The 22,645-nt window shown below is 44.3% G+C and overlaps 1 protein-coding gene across 1 annotated transcript in view; it reads right to left on the reverse strand.

Annotated features, from left to right (window-relative positions):
• SLC1A1 (solute carrier family 1 member 1) overlaps window positions 1-22,645 on the reverse strand; it is a 74,133-nt gene that overhangs the window by 22,448 nt on the left and 29,040 nt on the right. The window contains exon 2 of the mRNA XM_021694335.1: window positions 16,698-16,838. Coding sequence (XP_021550010.1) covers window positions 16,698-16,838 — 141 coding nt within the window. The remainder of the gene's footprint in view (window positions 1-16,697; window positions 16,839-22,645) is intronic.

Consider the following 22,645-nt stretch of genomic DNA (forward strand, 5'->3'; position numbering starts at 1 on the left):
GGAGTGGGACAGGGAGAAGCAGGAGAGGGAGAAGCAGGCTTCCCGCAGAGCAGGGAGCCCGACGCGGGGCTCGATCCCAGGACCCTGGGATCATGACCTGAGCTGAAGGCAGACGCTTAACGACTGAGCCACCCAGGCGCCCCCATTAGTTTTTAAAAGAAGCCATTTCTAGGACTGGAGGTCATTCAATTCTCAAGGTGTGAAAGAAAGTGCCGAGAGCTGTCCTCCGCACCTGCTAGGCCTATCTCACACATTTTGTCTGGCTAAGATGCAATGGGCAAAAGAAGCTCTTCAAAACTGCGGACAGGGAATGGAGATGGAAGACGGGCGAGGGGCAGGCTCGCCTCCCCCGCTCACCCCGCTGCCTGGTCAGCTGCCTGGTCAGCAGCTGCTTCAAGAACTTCGTCAAGATTTGTACGTCACATCACCCCACAGCCTTTAGGATAAACCCCTTCTGGAATTCAGGATCCAGAAAAAGTTGATCTTGGAAGGACAGAGATGGTTCTTCCCTCACATAATGAACGTTGTAAAACTCATGACTGTTTCCCCTTCTGCCTTTTTCTGTCAGGAAGCTCAGAGTCAACCAAAAAGAAAACTTTCGTGTGTGATTATGAAAGTAATATGTGTTCGTGATAATAATCTGAAAGGAGGAAAATAAAAATCACTCCATCTCATCAGCCGTAGTGAATTTCCTGTCAATATTTTTTCTTGATTTTTTTGGTAAACATAGCTAATTCTACAGTTTTTAATCCTCTCTTATTCATACTGTATTATAAGAATTTTCTTGTTACAAATTCCCCCTGAGGGTAATTTTAATAGCTACATAATCTTGTCATGCGACCGTACCGTAATGTATTTAATCATCCACTTATTGCCGGAGTTTTGGAGAGTCTCAGAGCCAACTTTCATAATAAATCACAGCAATTTCATTATTTATCCTGGCTAGCACATTTTCTTCTTTTCATGATTTTCAAATCGCTTCTACGTTAACAACCTTATCGTGGCTGGCTCGGTGAGACAACTTAAAATACCCATCTTCAAGAGGTAGGATATAAATAGAGATTTCCAATTTGTAACTTTCCAGTTTAAGAGATTTATGGCCACACTGTTCGCTGTAGGCTCAAATGGTCTTTGGTGGCCTCTAAAATGACTGAACGTCGCCTGCAACTGGAAGGGTTGTCTAGAGTGTCGAGAAGAGTTGTAGAGCTGGGAGACACACATCCCTTCTTGCTAGAAACCCTTGCCCTCCGGTAAAGATGCTTCTCTAAAGTGAGCCAAGTGATGCAGCTATCTGGATAGCATCTATGTTGGAAGATGGCACGTGGAGAAGCAAGCAAACCACCTTTCAGCAAGCTGTTATGTGAAGGTTTCAGACCCTATCCTGCCCGATTTCCAAAATGAGAACCTCATGTTGAGCCAAACGATCATCACAGAAAATCACTGCTTGAATCTCTGGCCTGCGTGAGTTGTCCCATAACCGTGAGCAAAGCCTGAAGTGCAGGGCAGCCCCAAGGAAAGGCCATAAACCTGTAGGCTAGCAGCACGCACAGGTAGTTTGTATATTCACTCCTGACACTATAAAAGGCCCATCTATTTTTTTTTAAAGTGAATGGAGGACTACACTTCTCACACATAATTGTACATATTCAATGAATGGGACAAATCTGTAAGGGAAGCTGTCATCATGATGACAAGACAAATCATCTCTCAGAAATGAATGATCTCCTAATTCACTTTGGTCTCTTAAACAAAGAGCAAACGGGCACCTGGATGGCTCAGTCGGTTAAGCATCTGCCTTCGGCTCAGGTCATGATCTCAGGGACCTGGGATCGAGCCCCACATCGGGCTCCTTGCTCAGCGGGGAGCCTGCTTCTCCCTCTGCCCCCCGGCCCCCCGCCTGTGCCCTCCCGCTCACTCTCTCCCCCTCTCTCTCAGATAAATAAAATCTTAAAAAAAAAGAGCAAACAATAATGCAAATATGTAAGTTTGCTAAGTATATTGTATGAGTATAAAATAGTGCTCTAATATTCTATTTCAGAGCTCTGGGCATTATTTTCATAAACAATCAAAATAATTATTTATATCAATAAGGTGATTAAAAGGAAAAAGAAAATCACCAATTCAACAAAACTCCAGGTAACCTGTATCAGCACACATAATCCTGGTCCAAGAGAGGATGTATTTTCAGACGTACTGTCCTTGGGTAGATGTCTAATTTCAGCGGCTCCCAGCCCCTAAGGGGCTGACAAGTGACAGGCTCACAGGGTAGCCGCAGAACTGTTCTCGGGTACGTGTTTTGTGCCCTCTTGGAGTTTTCCTCCAGCAGGGAAACAAATTACATCTATGTAGGTAATTGTTTCCAGCATATGTTAATATGTCTTAATTTGTCTTAATGATCTGGCCATGGGGCTGGTGCCTCTGCATCTATTCCAGGACCCAGCTGGTAATAAAAGGCTTCATAATAATGAGATTCTTGGTGGAAATATCTTAAGCAAATACATCCCCCAGAGCAGCCAGCCAGCTCCTCTCTGCTGGAGTACAGCACCTGTCTTGTAGTAACTTTCAGAAAGGGCTTTATTCCTCAAATCTACTCCAGTCCTACAATTCTCCTGGATAGATCAGAAACGTATTCGAACCAACCATCGTCCTTCTCTACGTTTTACCTCTAGAGTTCCCCTTCTACCTCTCCAGTCATCACCGATCGGGGGCAGAGCTGGCCCCCAAGTCCAGGCTCTTGGATTTACAATGTGGTGCTGAGGATAGAGGTGGGGACCACCACAGAGATTGGGAACCTAAGCAGGAAAACAGCCTCATCTTTGAAAACCTCCATAAGTAACAGGAACATGCCTGAACCTGATTTGAAGATAAAATGCCTGTCTGGATGTCCTACTCACCCCACCTGCCAATCACAGCAACGATGCTGATGATAATTATAATAAAAATGATGACGGCATACACACCGTGTAGCGGGTGACGAGTGCAGGTTAAGTGCATCGCCTTCTTTTATGCTCAATATTCAGGTTCATCCCCGAATCCCAAACCCAGATTCGACCCCAAAGGCCAAATTCTTAACCACTACGTCCGGCTGGCTCTATCCATGTGCTACCAAATTCTAGACCAGCGCTGCCTCGTGCAACTTCTGGGATGGTGGAAATGCTATTTGTACCGTCTGACGTAGCCACAAGCTACGTGTAGCTATCGAGCACCGGAAATGGGCTAGTGGGACTGGGAATTTTCATCTTGCTTAATTGTCAGGAATCTCGCGCGTGGGGTAACGGCCGCCATGCTGGACAGCACAATCTCGAGACCTTTCCAGAGTGTCCAGCATTTAGTGGGTGCTCAGTAATGCTGAACGAACAAACTCAAGCTTAACTCTGTTACAGAATTCAGTACAACCTCTTGACCTTGCCAGCACGGGGCCAGGGGGGACCCGATGATGAACCATCATTTCCTGGGATGCATTTCCATCAAGACACTGACCACAAGGCCTGAGGCTTATTCTTCTCTGTGTCCCCAGGGCATTAAATAAAGTGCTTTATGAATTTTGTACTTGATGCTTTCCCTGTGACAGAAAAAAGCTGCTTTCTTTTTTTTTCTTTTTTTTTTTTTTACAGGTAGTCCCCTCCTTATAACATGAGCCCATTTCAAAGATCCACTCATGTGTCAGCAATTAGGAACTCGGCGGGTAGGTTCCTGAGAAACCACTTGTGCAAGGCAGTTTCGTTCAGTTCCCAGGGTGACCAACAAAAACACTCTTCATACACGCTAGACCTTCATGTGAGAACATATTCCGTATCTTAGTGTTTCTCTACCTACCTTTCTCCCCCGCATCACCGTGTGCTCTCCCTGCCCCTCTCCCACCCTTTTAGACACTTTTCCCCATGAAATCTTAATACTACAGAAAACTGTACATCTGTGCATGTACTAGATGTATACATGTGCTTTTTACATAAAGAGTACCTTTGTTCCCCTAACCCTACGGAATCAGTCTCTGCTGCCTTGGAGGTGGTATCGCTCCTGTTGAGAACGTGTGGTCTGGCTCAGTGGGTGTCATGCGAGTGGTACCTTAATCCACCCTGGAGAAAGCACCTCTCCATCACTTCCTCAGTCACACCCAGCCACATGTAGCTCGTGGCTACAACATCAGCACAAATAGAGACTGTTTCCACCACCACCGAAGTCCCATAAGGCAGCGCTGGTCTAGAATTTGGTAGTGCATGGATAGAACCAACATGACATAATGGTTAAGAATATGACCCCCATCACTTACTGGGGGGAAAGGCTGAACAGCACGCTCACCTTTATGCCAAACAGGTGGGACATCACTGTGCTTTATCCTGGGGTTTTACTGTCCACAGCCACCTGGATTTCAGGCCATGCCTCACGCCTGGTGAAGCCTGGTCACCCCTCTTTGCAGTCCATTCCCAGAACCCACTTCCTCTGGGAGCGGCCACCTGCCCTCTGGGAACGGACAGATGAGAGGAGACTGCACACTAACACATTACAAGGCAGGGCACATTACAAGCCCAGAAACCAGAGGTCAGGGTTTAAAACAGTTTATAGCAATTGGACAAGGATTTTATGTTTGTTCAATAGAAACACAAAAAGTAGGGCTAGCACTTTGTATGTCTTTGCTTTTTTTATATCTTTACCTTGTAATTCATTTTTATCCTAGTTTACAAAGATTACCGATCTGTGACAGACTGGAAATGAAAAAACAAACAAACAAAAAAACCCTGGATCTCTCCATCCATCTAAAAAACTGGATGCTTCGCAAAGCCCTGGCACAGAGGGTGGGTCCTGTGGGCTTTTGGAGGGGCCAGAGATGTCGCCAGGCTGAGGTGATGTGGCAGACAGCATCTGAACTGGGCAGAAAAGGATGAGCAGGATTCTGACAAAGATTCTTTGCTTGCCCATAGGCTCCTGAACCTTCTCCTAGGCCCATCTGTCTACTTCCTGCAAAATCCAGGTTTAGCAAGAACTCTGCTAAGTTAGTTCGACTAGAACCCCCACCCTCGATATCTGGTCTGGTTCTCTGTCCTCCACCATCCCCTGGGGTGATGTCTGGCCACCCTGGCCTGTCTCCAGAAAGAACCCTGTTAGCTCAGAGTGGCCGGAATCCCCCAGGACCCCCAGCTCTTAGTGCTTCTCCACCCACTGACCCCCACCCTGCTCCTTGGAGATCAATTCCCACATGCGATGCTGTATTCAGAGTTGAGCCCAATCTCTTTCCCCCAACTGCGAAATCCCACCACAGCGATCCCCACGCCTATTGTGATGGTCCAGAATAAAGTCTGCCTTACCACCTTCAACAAGTGTCACTGAATTTTCATTTCCTTAACAAGTCCAGTTTCCAGTGAGCCCAGGATTATCCTCTAAAACCAGGGACAGTTTTGAGGCTGGGCTGTGGCCTAGAAACAGGGATACCATCCAAGGTTGTCCTTGGAAGTCAGAGGCACCTGCTAGCTCTTTATTTTAAGACAGCACACTTGCTTTTTTACCTTGGGAGGAAGCTCTGATGAGCTGGGGTGCTGGCCCCTGGCCAGAGCAGTGATAACCTATTAGAACTTTTTATAAAAACACTACAAAGGAAGCAGTTGCTATGGGATAAACAACAGCATGTTTTAAAAATAAACACCTGAGGGCAAAAGACTCCCCTGAGAGCTCTCTGATTAAGCTACCACCCACTGGAGAACAAAATTTTCGTGACGGTCTCCCTCCACCTTGTCATTAAGGTGTCAAAATTAACTCCATTACTGGAAGGTTTTGTTTTTTGTTTTTTTTTTTGGTCTGGTATTTGATGGTGCTTCACAATTGGGAATGGACACAAGACCCAAGAAACTCATTGTTGCAAGGAGTTCAAACCCTCCCATCCAGAGGACTCCAGTCCCTCTATCACCGTCATGGAGGAAAACAAGCATGGACTCAAATCCCAGCCTTTGCCTCCAGACTCAGTTTCCCCATCTGTAAAAATGCAGGTTTTCAATGCCTCTACCTCCTCCAGGATAACTGTGAGGAGCAAAGCGAGTAACCTCATCTTGCACAGCTGCTGCAGAGATTAGAAACAGTATCTATAACACACCTAGTATATACAGTGCCTAGGACTTAACTGTGCCGGTAAATAGCCTCCATCATTACTGAATGAAATAATCGAATGGAAGGCACTCAGCAACTATTAGCTCATTCATTCCCTCGCTCTTTCTCCAGAATCCTTCTGTATTCCTTCATCACATGGGCACCAAAAGAGATCCTTTAAGAACATCGGTCAGGCCGTTTCACACTCTGGTATGACCTTCAATGGCATGGATGATAAGCTAGAGAATCCTCACTCCGGCTGAAGAGACCCCGAGGGAAGGGGGCCTGCCTGCCGCCCCAACCCAGCCTGCGCCACCTTCCAGCTTGGGCATCCCCCCAGCCTTCACCCGGACAGACCCAGCTCCCTCTCACTTTGCAGGGACTCCTTTCTCTGTCCAACGAACGGCCTTCTCCCTACTCTTCACTTGTCTACATTCACGTCTTTTCCTGGGGCTCCTTTCCTGAGGCACCAGGCTAAACCAGGCTCCTCTGTTTTCTTCACCTGGCACCCTGCTCATATCACATTTCACAAGTTGTATCAATGGGCTCATTATTTATCGTCTGTCTTTAGCGCTAGACTGTAGTGAGCAGCACGAAGTCCCTGGAGACCCAGATGCCTGCATGGTCACCAGTGAACACCTAGTGCCCAACACGTAGGAAGAGCTTGATTAACGGGTGGTGGTTGAATGAGTCACTTAGTTATATATGGTTGCCTGCTGCAGCCCCCTCCCTTGGTCTCTGGTCCCTGGACGGTGGAATGTTCCAGAACGGAACTCGAGACTCTGCACTAGTCCCAGGTGCTGCTCTTATGATCTGTGTGATCTTGAACAGTCCTTGGAACTGTCCTCATCTCTGATGATGGGATAGGGTCCCCCCTACCTTACGACTTCCTTGGGTTGCTATGAGGGTTAAATGAACAAGTTCATTCCCCAGGGAAAACAAGGCTGGCTATGACTTCACCTTGCTATTCCAGAACACGGGGACATCTCTGCTGCCTAATACCCCTGGGTGTGACAGGGGAAGAGAGGAGGCAGACAGGAGCATGCAAAATATATTTCTGTGCATGCTTGCCCATGACATCTACTTTTCTTAGAGGCATCAATACAAAGAACTCCCTGAAAATAGGTTATATCACCACCTTAGACTATTCTGTGAAGTTAACAAAATAAACCGGTCCTTAGGCAGAACCAACTAAAGGTCACTTTGCAGCCTCTACATTTGATGTTCAAAACGTGTGTCAGGAAGGAGCCGGCTGGTCTCCTGGTCTTCAGCCATTCAGGGAGCTGTTTGCGACTTTTTTTTTTTTTTTTTTAATACTACGGACCTCGGCGGTATTTGTAGTTGGGACCAACTTTTCAGAAGACCCCATGAGCTTTTATAGGAAGCTTATGATTCAGTAGGAGTATTAAACACACCTCAGACGATCTGAGGGACTCAGCTGTTCTCTTCAAAGTCCATACGAATGCTTTGACATCAGGACAGCCAACAGCTCAGTGAAACTTCTCTTTTTTTCCCTTTACCTCAACCTAATTATTATTGAGCTCTCTTTTCTCTCTTTTTGCTTCTCCTTATCCTATAAAATGAGTAGCTCAGGATTCTGGGTAGAAGCCACTTGTATGCTGGTGAATTTTACAATCTAGTGTCTTACAAAGAGTAAGTCCTTTTGTAACGTTTTCCTTTCCAGAATGCATGCATTGAGTGTACTTGCACCTGTATGGCTCAATTCGAATATTGGCTCTGTAGCTTCTGATGCCAATGCAGGGACTTTCTAGAAACTTCTGACAGTATCAGGCATACCACAACACAGCATTACTATTTCCCTATTTCACAGCTGAGGACAAGTTAAGTAACTTGTCAGGGTTTCACAGCTAGCAAATGGCAGAGCCGGGATTCAAACCTGGGCAGTCTGGCCCCTTGGTCCGCATGCTTCACCACTAGACTCTCCTGTCCCTCTGTGATTGATACCAACAACGGTTTTTGTTTAACCACACCTTGTCAGCCTCCTGGACCTCCTCCTAAACCCATCTGTGTATTTTCATGCAAAATCTAGTTTTCCTAAGAACTTTGCTAAGTTGGTTTAACCAGAACCCAGTATCTGATCACTCTGCATACCTAATTAGGCTCCCCATCCTCCACCATCTCCCAGGTGATATCTGGCCACCCTGGCCTGCCTTCAGCAAGAATGCTACTAGGTTGGTTTAGCCAGAATCCCCCTTTCCCCTGATGGTTTCTCTTAGTGATTTTCCACCTACTGATCCCCCTCCCCTGCTCCTTGGAGATCAATTCTCACTTGCTGATGCTGTATTCAGAGTAGAGCCCCATCGCGGCCCCCCCCCACTGTGAAATCCCACTGCAGTGGTCCCCACACCTATCACGATGGTCTGGGATAGAGTCTGCCTTACCAACTTTAACAAGTGTCACTGAATTTTTTTTGTCTTTAACAATACTTCCCCACCTATGATCTCACTGATATGTGGAATTTAAGAAACAAAACAGAGGATCATAGGGGAAGAGAGGAAAAGAATAAAACAAGACAAAACCAGAGAGGGAGACAAACCAGAAGAGACTCTTAATCATAGGAAACAAACTGAGGGTTGCTGGAGGGGAGGCGGCTGGGGGGATGGGGTAACTGGGTGATGGGCACTGGGGAGGGCATGTGATGTAACGAGCACTGGGTGTTATATAAGACTGATGAATCACAGACCTGTACCTCTGAAACCAGTAATACTTTATATGTTAATTGAATTAAAATTTAAAAATTAATAAAACAAAACAAAACAGTACTTCCCCACCTGCAGCTCATTCGCCGTGTTCCTTTGCAGAGAACGGTGCAGGCAGCGGTCACCTCTGTCACTTGCTTCCCCATGCCTAGACAGACCCCTGATGAAGGCACATGCTCACCCTTCCATCCCCACTCCTCTTCCCCGTGTCTCCAGCGTTCTGCTCGAAGTCCCACTGTCCTCCTCGAGAGGTGCCGAGCTATCTGCTGTTTTCTTCTGCCCGGAGTCCCTGCCCTCTTCATCCGATTCTGATCTTTTCTTGAAAACTCCACCCCAGCGTCCCCTCCACCGTCCTCATTCCCACAAAACACTTATCACAATGCATCTTTCTTGCTGGACCAGGACTTATCTTTATGTCATGTGTGCCTAGCACAGAGCCTGGGACATTGAAGATGCAATGAATGAGTGAGTGAGTGAATGAATGAATGAGTGGTATCCCAGGTCCATGCAGTCAACACAGAGGAGGTTTCTTAGAGTCCCTGCATGGTTTATCACTCCTTTTTTTAAAGAAACAAAATCAGGTTAACTTACAGTCGAGCAGAGCTGTGAGCCAGTGTCCTGAGTATAAGCACAAGTTAAAGCTCATCCATGGTTGATTCTTGGGGCTTCACTATCTCAGAATGAGACTGAAGCAGGGCATATTTATCTCTTGCCACTTTTCATTTGATTACTGTGGCAAGTGGCATGTTCACTGTGGGAGCTCTACTCTTTATACATTAGGTGCTCCTTTCTGCTTTGCAGAAAAGGCACCGTAGACATCCAATTAATAGAATAAGTCCTCTGGCTTCAATAGCTGTGTTCTAACTCAACATGAACTTCCGGATGATCTTAGGAAAGTGTTTAACTCATGTGTGCAAAGCTGTTTAGTTTATCTTATTTTCTCGGTTCCCCATTGAGGCTTGGGAAAGTTAAAAAAAAGCACAAAAAAAGGCAAAGTCCAGTGGTTACAGATGTTGCAATTGAGGCAAGAAGTTCCTTCTTGGTCTGTATGGTTTTTGGCTACAACCCTGCCTTCCCCAGCATGGAGTTTTAGGTTTACAGGCCACCTGGGAATGGCAGTTTTCTAGAGATGAAACCACAAAAAACCAATGTTTCCAAAAAAGCACGCATACTCCACCCCTCCCCCACCAGCTGAAGTTGACATTGCACACTCTTAGCTCCAGTTTCACTGCATTGTATATTTTTAACTTCTTGATCAAAAATGCACAAAAAAATCACTTTGTATATGTACTTGAGTTTCACTGCACTGTGTATTTTTAACTTCTTGATCAAAAATGCACAAAAAATCACTTTGTATATGTACTTGAGTTCCACTGCATTGTATATTTTTAACTTCTTGATCAAAAATGCACAAAAAATCACTTTGTATATGTACTTGAGTTTCACTGCATTGTATATTTTTAACTTCTTGATCAAAAATGCACAAAAAATCACTTTGTATATGAATATTCTTAGCTCCCTACAGGGAGAGGTATAACCAAATGATACGTGTATCTTCCCTCCTACTTTCTTACCCATGAGGGAACTCGTGGACCCGACTAGCACAAGTCCTGGGGTCCATGAACAGGTGAGTGGCAGGCACCCCACCCTCCCACAGGTGATTTTCTCTTCATCTGCTGTCATACAGTTGGGGTTAACAAATGTTGAGTTCCACCGAACCCTGTTTCAGGGGGGCACACGGGACAGTTCTTTCCACTGGAGGATGACGGATAGTACCCAGGTACACAGCTGTTTATGAGTAAATGAATACACAGCTTAAAAAAAAAAATGCCTTCCCCAGCCCACACGATCCAAGTGTGTCATCACTTGCAAACCCTGAATTGAAAAAATAGGCATCTCCAAAAACCTTGACTGACTTCTCCATTCCTCAGTGCCTCTTAGGGACATTTACACTCATTGCTTGATATGAGTCATAGTTGCTTGTTGTGTTCATTTATTTTGCCACATGATTCCACCTTAACGAACCCGTATCTTGAGAGTTTGAATCTAGTCTTGTCCTTCATCTTGACCAGCTGCTGGCTGGCCTCCTGTTATTGCAAATAAATGCTTTATTGGCACACAGCTATGCCCATCACTTACATATTGCTCATGGCGGCTTTCTGGTGACAGCCAGTTGGGAAGGCACATCTGGCTTGAAAAGCTTAAAACATTCACTATCTGGTCCTTTACAAAAAAAAGTTTGCAGACCCCTGCTTGCTAGGAAACCAACTTACGTAGGTATTCTACATCTGGCTGTTGTTTCATAAATATTGTTTCTGTCTAAGCCTTTATAAGACTTAATTTTTTTTTCTTGGTTAAAATGTAGTGGAAAACCTCTGGCCTTAGAGTTGAGATCAAGCCCCCCAAATTTGAAAATCCTGATGTAGAGGCCGAAGTGACAACCATTTAAAGTTTGAAACAAGTTTTTTTTAAACCATTGAAGGGTGGAGTCTTACATTTATCCTTGAAGATGTAAATCCAACCCAACCAGTGCTCTTGTCAAAATAGGAAGGTCATCAATAAACAGAATGCAAGTGTTTTCTACCAAAGTCTTATGTTTGGTACGTGATTTGTTCAGGAGATGAAATCAGTACTAGGATCCAGGGACTCAGTGGCTTGGGGCGGAGGGAAAGGAGGGCGTTTCCTTGGCTTGGAATGGAATGAATTTGGAATGGAATGAATTTGGAATGTACTGCGGGGCACACCACTGTGGCTTCCTGAGGGGCCAACACGTGTAGGAAATCCAGAGCGGAGGGCCACAGGAAGGGGTAGGAATAAGCACCTAGCTCCCAGGAGCAACTAGCACAGGAGGTGGCATGGACTCAGCATAGCCCAACCTGGACAGACTCCCATGTCCTGCAGGTTAGGTGCCTAGGCCCCAACCTGGCAGGCACCAGTGGTACCCATTCTAGTGTGAGTCTCCTGATGGGGCCCCCAAGGCAAACCATCCCTTTGCAGCTCAGAGGAGGGTTCCCCCAAAATGGATATTCCTTGATGTTGGTCCTCCCAGGAAGAGGTCGCCTCTGGGCCAGGACAGGAAGACCTGTGTGACAGTGAAATTCTTCCTTTTCAAAACCTAGTGTCAGGTGGTGGGGCCAGGGGTGTGGCAATGCCTGGAACATCTTCATGTGGAGGAAGGAATAGGCTGACAGCTAAACGAAGGGGCAGCCCTCTTAAGATGCCCCGGGACTCTCAGAAGACCCCCATCAGGGAGCAGGTGGATGTCACTGTGGGTGCTTCCCCTACTTTCACTCCCCAACCTTTCATAAAGCTTTGTCCCAGGGCACAGCCTGGGCTCAGCCATGCTTTGAAGAATTACGTTCTCATTCCTATCTTAGGATAGAGGAGCAAAGGGGGAGCTCCTCGGGGTCAGAGGGTGGCGGCAGGCACAGGAGACAGCCGGGGGAGGGGTGCAGCTGTGCCTGGCAGAGCACTTCTGGCCCAGGTGGTGGGGGCAGAGAGGCTGGAGTGGAAGAGTTGGGGACCTCTTCCTGAGCACAGCTGGGGCGCCATCTTGGAAAGATGCTCAAAGAACCTCGGGGAGCGGCCGTTGAGGGGCCATTCCCTTTCCGTGCTGGTCCTAGGAGGCTCAAGTCATCATCATTTGTGTATTAAGGAAAACGTGCTCTGAATTTAAACTCACTGGCTGGGGAAACCTGGACCAGGATTTTTCAGAGCCACAGTTCTCAGGCATGTGCATAAGCCACTTCCCCTGCTACTCCCCTGGTGGTCTGGTTACAAATACAGCTTAGAAACCTAAATGTTAACGGGGCCCAAACAGATAGTCGGCGCCTCACGAGTCTGTCCCTCGGGATGTAAACTATGGGAAGGATTCTGCTGGTGCCTACACTGCCTGGGTCTGAAAACGCCCTGAGATTTTGTTAACTGCGCCTTCTTTTTTTTTCTGTTTTAACTAAATTCTAGACATTCTGTCATCTTACCCCTACATCATTCCATATGCATTAAAAAGGACATTTTCTTACATAACTAAATGCCATTATCCCCGCTAAGAAAATTATCAACAATTTCTTGATACCATCTAACAGCCAGCCTATATTCAAATTTCCCCGACTGATGTGACATCTTACCCTGCTCGTCACATGAAGAAGGCTCCTTCTGTTTTAAAAAAAAAAAAAAAAAAGGCTATAAAGTAAGTATTTTTATGTCAGCACAGGCTTTGATGGCAGAGGGTTTTTTTTTTCCTACTTGTTAATTCATCAAGAGAGTTTCCTTTATGCAGAAGCACAGGTTACTAGTCGTAGGTCTCAATTTTTATTTCTACCTCTAATTTGTGTATCCTGAGGGCTTTCATCTCACTCTCCCCAGCTTCCAACATCCATCTTCCTTTGTCCTAATAAGTGTATAAGATGTGTTATTGATCTGCTGGATTTATGAAGGCTTTTGGAATCTGATAACTGCTCTAGTGTATTTCTACAGCTGTCCTGCTGCTCTCCCCTGCTGGGCGGGGGCGCTGAGGACCCCTGCAGGGTTTGGGGGAGGATGGAGCACCAGGGAAAAAGTGGTGCAGAGCTGTGGGGGGCTGGGAGCACGGCTGGGGAGGAGGGGAGCGGGGAACCTGCCAGAGGCTGAGCCCGAGGAGCACACAGTAGAACCCATCCCACTCTCTCTTTTTTCTTTCTTCCTTTTTTTCTTAATTTGAGAGAGAAAGGGAGCGAGTGAGAGAGAGAGAAAGAGAGAGCATGAGTGGGGAGACAGGCAGAGGGAGAGGGAGAAGCAGGCTCCCCACTGAACAGGGATTCTGATGCGGGACTTGATCCCAGGACCCTGGGACCATGACCTGAGCCGAAAGCAGATGCTTAACCGACTGAGCCTCCCAGGCGCCCCGCCTTTTTTTCCTTAAAAAAGAAAGAGAGAAAGGGGGGGGGGGAGAGAGAGAGGGAGGAAGAGAGAAAGAAAATGCAAAACCAAACAAAAATAACAAACATGTGTTCGCCTTGAAAATGTAAAGAAAGCGCAATGAGTCATGTTTTCTTACCACCTCGATCTAACCATCATTAACTGGTTTGCTTACCAACATTTAAAAATGCACATAAATTTTAATAAATTTCGGATTGTATACAACATCCTGTTGTGCAATTTGTTTTTATCTTCCTATTTTATGCCATGTGAGGAACATATCCACATGCCATTAAATGTTTCCAAAACAAGGTTTTTAACAATTGCAGAAAATCATAACTTAGGGGTATAATTTACATTTAGATTGCTTATAATTCACCACCATTATAAAAAAAAAATGCTACCACGAACATTCTTGTACCTAAATCTTTGAACAGATCTCTAATTATTTACGAGAAATTCTGAGAAGAATTACAAAGTGGAGAGAGATCGGGACATGTTCCAAGCTGCACCCCCTAAAAGTTTGTTCCAATTAATACAATAATCAAAAATGTATGAATGAGCCCGTTTTCCCACACCCTTCCCAACACTAGTAATATTATGTTCCCCCTTTTAATCTGACAATTTAAATCACGAACATGGCATCACTGTTCCCAGACTGCTTTATTCACGTCCCTTTGGGTAGCGGTTCTGGTCTCTCTCTTACTCCTGTTTCACTCCTGGGGGTTTTCCTTTAGGAAAAATGTAGAATGTAGAAATGTCCAGATCTGTGCTCCCGCTCTAGAAAGCAGCTGGGCTATGTGAACAGAGTGCTGAGGGTTGCAAATTATTCTCCTAGATTATCTGCAAGGCTGAGCTAGCACACAAAACAGCCAGACTGCAAAAATACCACCAGTCATTGACTGCCAAGAGTGGTACATATTTCAACATCTGATATTATACGAGCATATTCATACATGTATTTTTACCTTTTGTTCTAAAACCCAGTTTAATGCACGAGTTTTGGATTCGCTGCCTAATTTGGATCAACTTTCCATACATTCCTCCATAGACCCAAGTTTTATTTATTTATTTTATCTATCTACCTATCTATCTTTAAGAGAGAGAGAGTGTGTGAGCGAGCAGGGGAGGGACAGAGAGAGCATCCCAAGCAGGCTCCATGTTCAGCAGCACGGAGCCCGATGTGGGGCTCAGTCCCACGACACCGAGATCATAACCTGAGCCAAAATCAAGAGTTGGACGCTCAACCGTCTGAGCCACCCAGGTGCCCCCCTCCATAGACCCAAGTTTTAAATGGTATTGATCATCAAGTGATTTATGTACCTTATACAGTTGCATACAAAATATAGTATTATTGTATGTACAACCATGAACATTTTTCTTGGGAGAGAGTCCAAAGCTTTCATCATGTTCTCAAAGGAGCCTAAGAAAAGGTTTAGAATCTTGATTTGGAGAAAATGCTCAGGGGTTATAAAGGCAACACCAATGGGGCCAGCAGGTAATGTAAATGAGTGCAGTGGACGAGGTATCAGATGATAGGGAGAGGTAGGGGCCGTGTTATCCTCAAATGTATTTGCTTCAACTAAACAGAAGAGTCGTCTCTCAGCTCCAGATCACTGTTGGTCTGTGGGGGGACATCGGTCCAGTGTTTCCCGATCTTAATTCTTTTCAGAGGAACCCAGAAACCTGGGCGGTTACACGAAATCTTCCAAATTTTAAATGCTTCTGATAATTTAAAGTTGAACAGATAAACAACTCATATGTGGTATAAACCACTGGCCTACTGATTTGGCCCCCAGGTTGCAGGGCCTAAAAGAAGCCAGGCATTTCCAAAACATAATTAAATACATACATAAAAATAATTAAATGCTCTTTTCAGGCTTGTAATAAGCCAAGAACACCAAGACCATTTAAGGACAAGGCTCCCGGGGGATTCTAGCCTGACTGGAGTTTGGCACTTGGAAAGTTCAATAGCCAAATCTAGAGTTCTTCCAGCAATGCGGCTGCTAAGTGCAGCAGATCCTGATACCCACCCTCCCTCCCCTGAGCCAACACCCAGTACTCTACATAGATCAGCCCCAGGTCTTTGTAGTGGCAACAGGGAAAAACATTCTAGAAGAGGACATGTCAAGAATCCTACTTGTATGATTATAGAAAACCTTGATTTTTTCAAGTTGACAACACTAGTGACTGTCGGTCCACATTTTACTTAATGCCAGAATTAAGGTAAGTACAAGAAACTATGGAATGCACTGAGCAGCTTACCACACCCAAATGACATTTTTGTAAGCCAAATTAATCTCTACCCCCAGAGGCGAGCTTGCTCTTTAAAGAGATCCTGCAATAGAGTGACCAAGAAGGGAAAAAGCATTTCCAAATCCAACTGTGTCACAAGTTCGGATTTTAAAATACTAGGCTTTTAAAATGTGGTGCAAACCCATCCTTAAACGTTCCCCACAGCGTGTGGCTGTGAGTTTTCAGGGCAGGTATGTGGAGGCGTGGAAGCGGAGTGAAGAAGGCAGAGAGACTTGGAGGACAGCCTCATTGGCGGGGGGGGGGGGGGGGGGGGCAGCATGGCGGCAGTTGGGAAACAGATGAGTGAGCTACTCAAAACAACATCAAAACTGACACCCACATTTCCCCTGGGGACACTGGCTGACATTTCAGTGATCAAATATGTGGACTTTTTTTTTTTTTACGTCCTGTGCCCTGGATAGAGTTTTATTTATAATATGTTTGAAAATGGCATCTTCCTCCCAAGATATCACATGGCTGGCCAGATGAAGATTCAAGCAGTGGTGGACAGGGCCTTAGGCAGAGCCATGCCACTTTGTGAATAATGAAATATTTCCACTCAAGCAAATATACACTTTCCAAGTAAGGAGTGTGTGTGTGTGTGTGTGTGATGCATCAAATGCATTTCAATTTTTTCCATAATTAGAAAAGAACAGCTTAAAAGACAGCTCCTTAAATAATCACAGAGAACCATCAGTTTTCTCAAGGTACCTGTAATCATGCTGGATATAATTAATGGCAAAATGATGAGTTTCAGCATCCTCATTAGGATTTCCCCAGGAAAAGCAAAGTAGAATTTCTCCAGACTAGAGAGCTTGCTGTACTCTCGAACCAAGACTCCTATGGTGATCCCTAAGAAAGATTGGAAAGAAGAAAAGAAAACCAGCACTGAGTTCTTCTGTCTACATTTCTATGGAAAAATATCTCCCCACTCCACCCCCCACATTTTATTGGCAAGCAAAACAGTTTAGATGGTCTTCCACGATTCTGTAAATTTTAGACTTAAAAAACAAATCACATTTTAATGAACACAAAGTACACATTATTCAGTGAGTTTATAAAAAAATATTCTTCACGTGAAAATTTTTGTTTTCATTTTTCTCCTCCAATTATATTTATTATGACAAAACATCAAAAAAAAAAAAAAACTGTGAGAAGGAAAAGAAATTCATCATCTTTGTCAACCCAAAATAACTACTTTTGTTTTTACACACTCCCCTTAGTCTTTATCTACCTTAGGTATTTTACATTTTATTTTTATTTTATTTTATTTTATTTTAAGTAATTTCTACCCAACATTGGGCTCGAACTCACCACCCTGAGATCAAGACTCACATGCTCTTCCAGCTCAGCCAGCCAGGTGTTTTACATGTTATAGTTTACATATCAGTGTTCATTTTTCTCATTTTCTCATAAATACTCTTTTCATGATAGTTTTTATGACACTCTCTGTTTATGTAACTTTTGTGATTTTAATAGCAACATAAGGTTCTCTTGGTTTGATATATTTACATGTTGTTGAACAACTGTGCTGTCTAATGCTCTCTATTCTGTGTTGGCTATTTCTAGATGATGATGTGTCCAAATTGGTCTGATCAAGAGGCTTTTTATGAAGCTACTGAACCTGAGTACCTTGGACATTGAAGCTTATATTTCTGTGAGTGTAGGGAAATGTTCAAAATCAAGAAATGTTACACAGTGGAGCCCTGAACAATGCTGGCGTTCAGGGCACCAATCCCCACACAGTTGAAAATCCACGTATAACTTCTGTCTCCACAAAAACCGTAATTACTAACAGCCTGTTGTTAACTGAGAGCCTTACCCAGAACATAAACAGTCAATTAACGTGTATTTTGTATGTTATATGTACTGTCAACTGGATTCTTACAATAAACTCAGCTAGAGAAAAGAAAATGTTATTAAGAAAGTCATAAGGAAAAGACATTTACAGTGCTGGACTGCATTTATTGAGAAAAAAATCTGTGTGTACAGGGACTTGCATAGGTTAAACCCGAGTTGTTCAAGCTCTGAAAGCTTGCCTTCACAAGACGTCTACATGAATTCTTTCTTGTGCTGGTTTTGGTAACTACAAACCACAAACTTTAAGGATTTCTTACTTATCCTCTTCCGAATGGTCCCAACGTCTAACTGCCTTACTTCTGACCCCCACACACTGCCCCTTTGCAACACCCCCTTTTATATTTTTAAAGATTTTATTTATTTATTTGACAGAGAGACACAGCAAGAGAGGGAACACAAGCAGGGGGAGTGGGAGAGGGAGAAGCAGGCTCCCCGCTGAGCGGGGAGCCGGATGTGAGGCTCCATCCCAGGACCCTGGGATCATGACCTGAGCCGAAGGCAGACGCTTAACAATAGAGCCAACCAGGTACCCCCTTTTATATAATTCTCTTTTGTTTTTTAAATTTATTTATTTCTTTTAAGCAATCTTTCCCTCCTACCAGGGGCTCAAACTCACAACCCCAAGATCAAGAGTCACATGCTCTTCCAAATGAGCCAGCCAGGCACCCCATCACACCCCCCACGTTTTTTTTTTTTTAAAGATTTTATTTATTTATTTATTTGAGAGAGAGAGAGAGAGAAACAGTATGAGAGGGGAGAGGGTCAGAGGGAGAAGCAGGCTCCCCGCCGAGCCGGGAGCCTGATGCGGGACTCGATCCCAGGACTCCAGGACCATGACCTGAGCCGAAGGCAGTCGCTTAACCAACTGAGCCATCCAGGCGCCCGGTTCATAGCATTTCTTAAAAAAAGGGTTTCCTAGCCAAGTTCATTTGGGAAACATTTGTGGGGGTTTTTTTTGTTTTTTTTTTAAGATTTTATTTGACAGAGAGCGGACAGGAGAGCACAAGCAGGGGGAGCTAGAGAGGGAGAGGGAGAAGCAGGCTCCCCTTGGAGCAGGGAGCCCAACGTGGGGTTCGATTCCAGGACCCTGGGATCATGACCTGAGCAGAAGGCAGACGCTTAACGACTGAGCCACCCAGGTGCCCCGGGAAACATTTGTGTTAATTCAAGTTAATCAGGTCTCTTTTCTGCAGGTCTTGTCAGAGATATTAATATTTAAACGCACAGTATGAATCTCCTTATTATACGGTATTTCTCAAACTTATTTGCCCAAGAAACCATTTTTTTCCCCCACAGAGCAGAAGGCCTATTGTTCAATGGATCAAACTTGGGAAATTAATTCAGAGCAGTGTTGAGAGGTCATTGAACAAGATCTCTCTTTTTTTTTTTTAAGATTTATTTGACAGAGACACAGCGAGAGAGGTAACACAAGCAGGGGGAGTGGGAGAGGGAGAAGCAGGCTTCCCGCTGAGCCGGGAGCCCGATGCGGGACTCGATCCCAGGACTCCAGGACCATGACCTGAGCCGAAGGCAGTCACTTAACCAACTGAGCCACCCAGGCACCCCCCACCACCCACGTTTTTTAAACCAAGACACAAGATGGGCCGGGATGACTTGCACATCTTTTTCCTTCATCAACCTCTGAGGATGATGTGCTAATGGGAGATAAAATGGCTAAACAGCAGAAAGACTCAAGGAGGACCTCACTGAATCTGCTCCTTTACAAACTCAAATAATTAGTCTGTGAAAATTTACAGTTGCTGGGGCTCAGTTAAGAACTCTAGGGCAACAAAGAGAGATGTGAATTATAATCAATACTAGACTTTTCATTTAAATCCAGGTATACTTCCCATGTCCGTTAGTAGGGCCAAATAAAGGAACCCCACAAGATACCTCTGTGTAGTGACCTTATCCTTGGTTTAATTTTATTTTCCTACCTGTTCCACCGTTGTCCTGATCTCTTTATTTTGGGCATGCATTTCTATATGTATTTCTGATCAGCCATTTTTAATTATTTTTGGAACAAACATATACAAAAACATTTCTCAAATTGTAGCCAAGACCAAAAAAAAAAAAAAAAAAGCTCAATATCAATCCTGCTTGATTCATATTTCAAAACCTAGGGTTAAAGATTCCTGAACGGTTCAGAACGGCAAGGATTCAAAATATTTTCAGTGAATTTAAAAAGCACATTGTGCTCACTTCCTACTTAATAAATGCCTGTGTTCAGCTGTCCTATATGGAACATACCTACTTTATGCTGTAAGGATACTCTGTAGTGTTCAGTGTTTAAAAAAACCAAACAGACAGACATTCTCTCTCATACTCTTTAGGTTGCCTCAAGTAAATTTTTGGCTTGTATGTCAAAGCAAGCTCTGTGTAAAAAGAAAAGAGATGTGTCTGTGCTCAAAAACCCACCACAAAAGCACTCTGTTGAGTAGCAAAAGAACCCCAGGTGCTCCAATTTTAGGGTTTATATTACTAGCGATTAACTGTGTCTCTAATCATCTCCACCCCAAATAAATGCAAGGAAATTAGAAAGAAGCGTACTTGCTATTTTTCAGCCTTTATCCAGATAATGGGTTTTTATGGGAGACATAAAAGAGTCACCACAAAGAGCCACTTCAAAGCTATCAGAGGGACAAGCACCACGAATAGGTTACTCTATTTAGTACGAAAACTTTCCATCAAGCGTGTTCTTGAAGTTGAATATCACAAGTTGTAATTTCTCCCTCCCTCCCTTCCTTTTTTTTCTGAAAATATAAATACCAACCAAGACCTGGAAAAACAGCTGAAAGATTTACCCTGGGCCAGAAATGTCATCCCAGAACCTTCAAGTGTTAAGAAGTAGCTGGTAAAGAACTTCAGCCAGGAGTTACACCTTGTAAATGCATGTGTTTTATCTTGGTCTCAAAGCAGTTTGGAGAAATTGGATGCCTGATAAGAAAAATCAATGGAAGATTTTCCAGGTCCCAAGATGAAGTCAGGATTTCACTGGGCACAGTGACTCTCTACCCTCTTCCAGGGCCAGAACGTTGGACTAGACTTAAGAACATAGAGCGGCGTCCAGAGTCAAAGGCTGCTGGGAATACGAACCTGCCTGAAGGTACACAGGTCAGACCCACCTGGCAAGACCACTCCTAGAACTAGGGAAGGTAAAGATGCCTCCAAACAGATGCCTCTGAATGGTATAGCTCTCCGGAGGCCTTGGGCAGGGCCAACAAGGAAGCCCAAAGGCAGAATTGCTGTGCAGACCTCTGTAGCCGCAGAAACTACCAGGAACTCATTCTTGGGCGGCTTTCTCTCACTCAGGCAAGAAGATCCCAAGCAGGTATGAAGGCACCTTGGGAAGAGCTCCATGTTAGCACCACTGGCTCAAGTTCTGGCTCTGCCATTTACAAGGTTTGTAACTTGGGCCATAATTTTAACCTCTTCCATCACTGAGTGATGGGATTGAAGGTATGGGGCAAAAAGGCTTGGATGAGATGCCCCTCAAGGTCCATTCTAAGGCCCAAGATGCTGTGATAATCTCTGAGCGTTGGTGTCCTCAGCTTTAAAATGGGCTCATAGGGGGCATGTGGGTGGCTCAGTCAGTTAAGCATCTGCCTTCCCCTCAGGTCATGATCCCGGGGTCCTGAGATCGAGCCCCATGTCAGGCTCCCTGCTCAGTGGGGGGCCTGCTTCTCCCTCTCCCTCTGCCATTCCCCTTGCTTGTGCTCACTCTCTCCCTGTCAAATAAATAAACAAAATCTTAAAAATAAACTAAACTAAAATAAAATGGGTTCACTGGCTCCTAGAGAGCTGGCTGGGCCTTCCCCACTGTTCATGCTAAGTGTATCAGTAAAATAGGGAAGGAAAGAAAAAAAAATAAAACAAAACAAAAAAAATAAAATAAAATAGGGAAGGAAGAAACTCAGGAGGAAAACAATTAAGACCTCAAGGAAAACAATGAAGACCTCAGCTGGAGATTTCTTCTTCAAGTTCATGTTGTCTCAAACAATTGCCAGTCCAGTAGCCCTATCTTGGAAGAAATGGGGTGATATTTTTTCACTCTAAACTCATAAAAAATTATTGTTCAAGAAATAATTCTGGAGGGGCGCCCGGCTGGCTCAGTCAGTGGAGTCACAATGGGTGTAGAAATTACTTAAAAATAAAAGAAATAATTTTAGAAATCAAAATAAAAGAAAAAGTCACGTAAAATAATTTATATTGACCTATCCTCCCCCTCTCCCCCACTCTTCAGGTTCTATCCAGCCTTTGTTCTTATGTACATGTGTTTTTTTTATAGTTATAGAAATTAATCCGGGGATAGTAGCTGAACTGCATTTGAGAAAGCAGATTTATGAAAACAGCATTGTTCCTTTTAGGGTATTTTCAGAAAAGAGATTAAAATCTTCTGTGGTTTTTTTTAATCAAAGCCCCAGAATGGTTCTCTGGTACACAGACTGATTTTGGCTTGATTGAATAAGAACTACTGGCAAAGGAAGAAATATTTTAAAATTATCCCTGGACTAGTTACCTAATCATGCCATCTTGCTGGGCACCATATTAGGAGAATTAGCAATATGACTTCTTGCCCTTTGGGAGCTCATCGAAGATGAACATTGATAACCAGAAAATAAAAAGTGTAGAATGAATAGTTATTAACAAATGACTGCATGCATACGCTGCATAGACTCTAACCTGTCCTTCCACTGAAATAGATCTGTTCCCCTCTCTTGTTTTCTTCCACAAGTGAGAGCTCTTTGCATGCATTTTGGCTCCAAACAGATGCCTCTGTAAAGCTTTATTTTTAAACC

Source organism: Neomonachus schauinslandi, chromosome 13, assembly GCF_002201575.2.
Source record: "Neomonachus schauinslandi chromosome 13, ASM220157v2, whole genome shotgun sequence".
Lineage (NCBI taxonomy): Eukaryota > Metazoa > Chordata > Mammalia > Carnivora > Phocidae > Neomonachus > Neomonachus schauinslandi.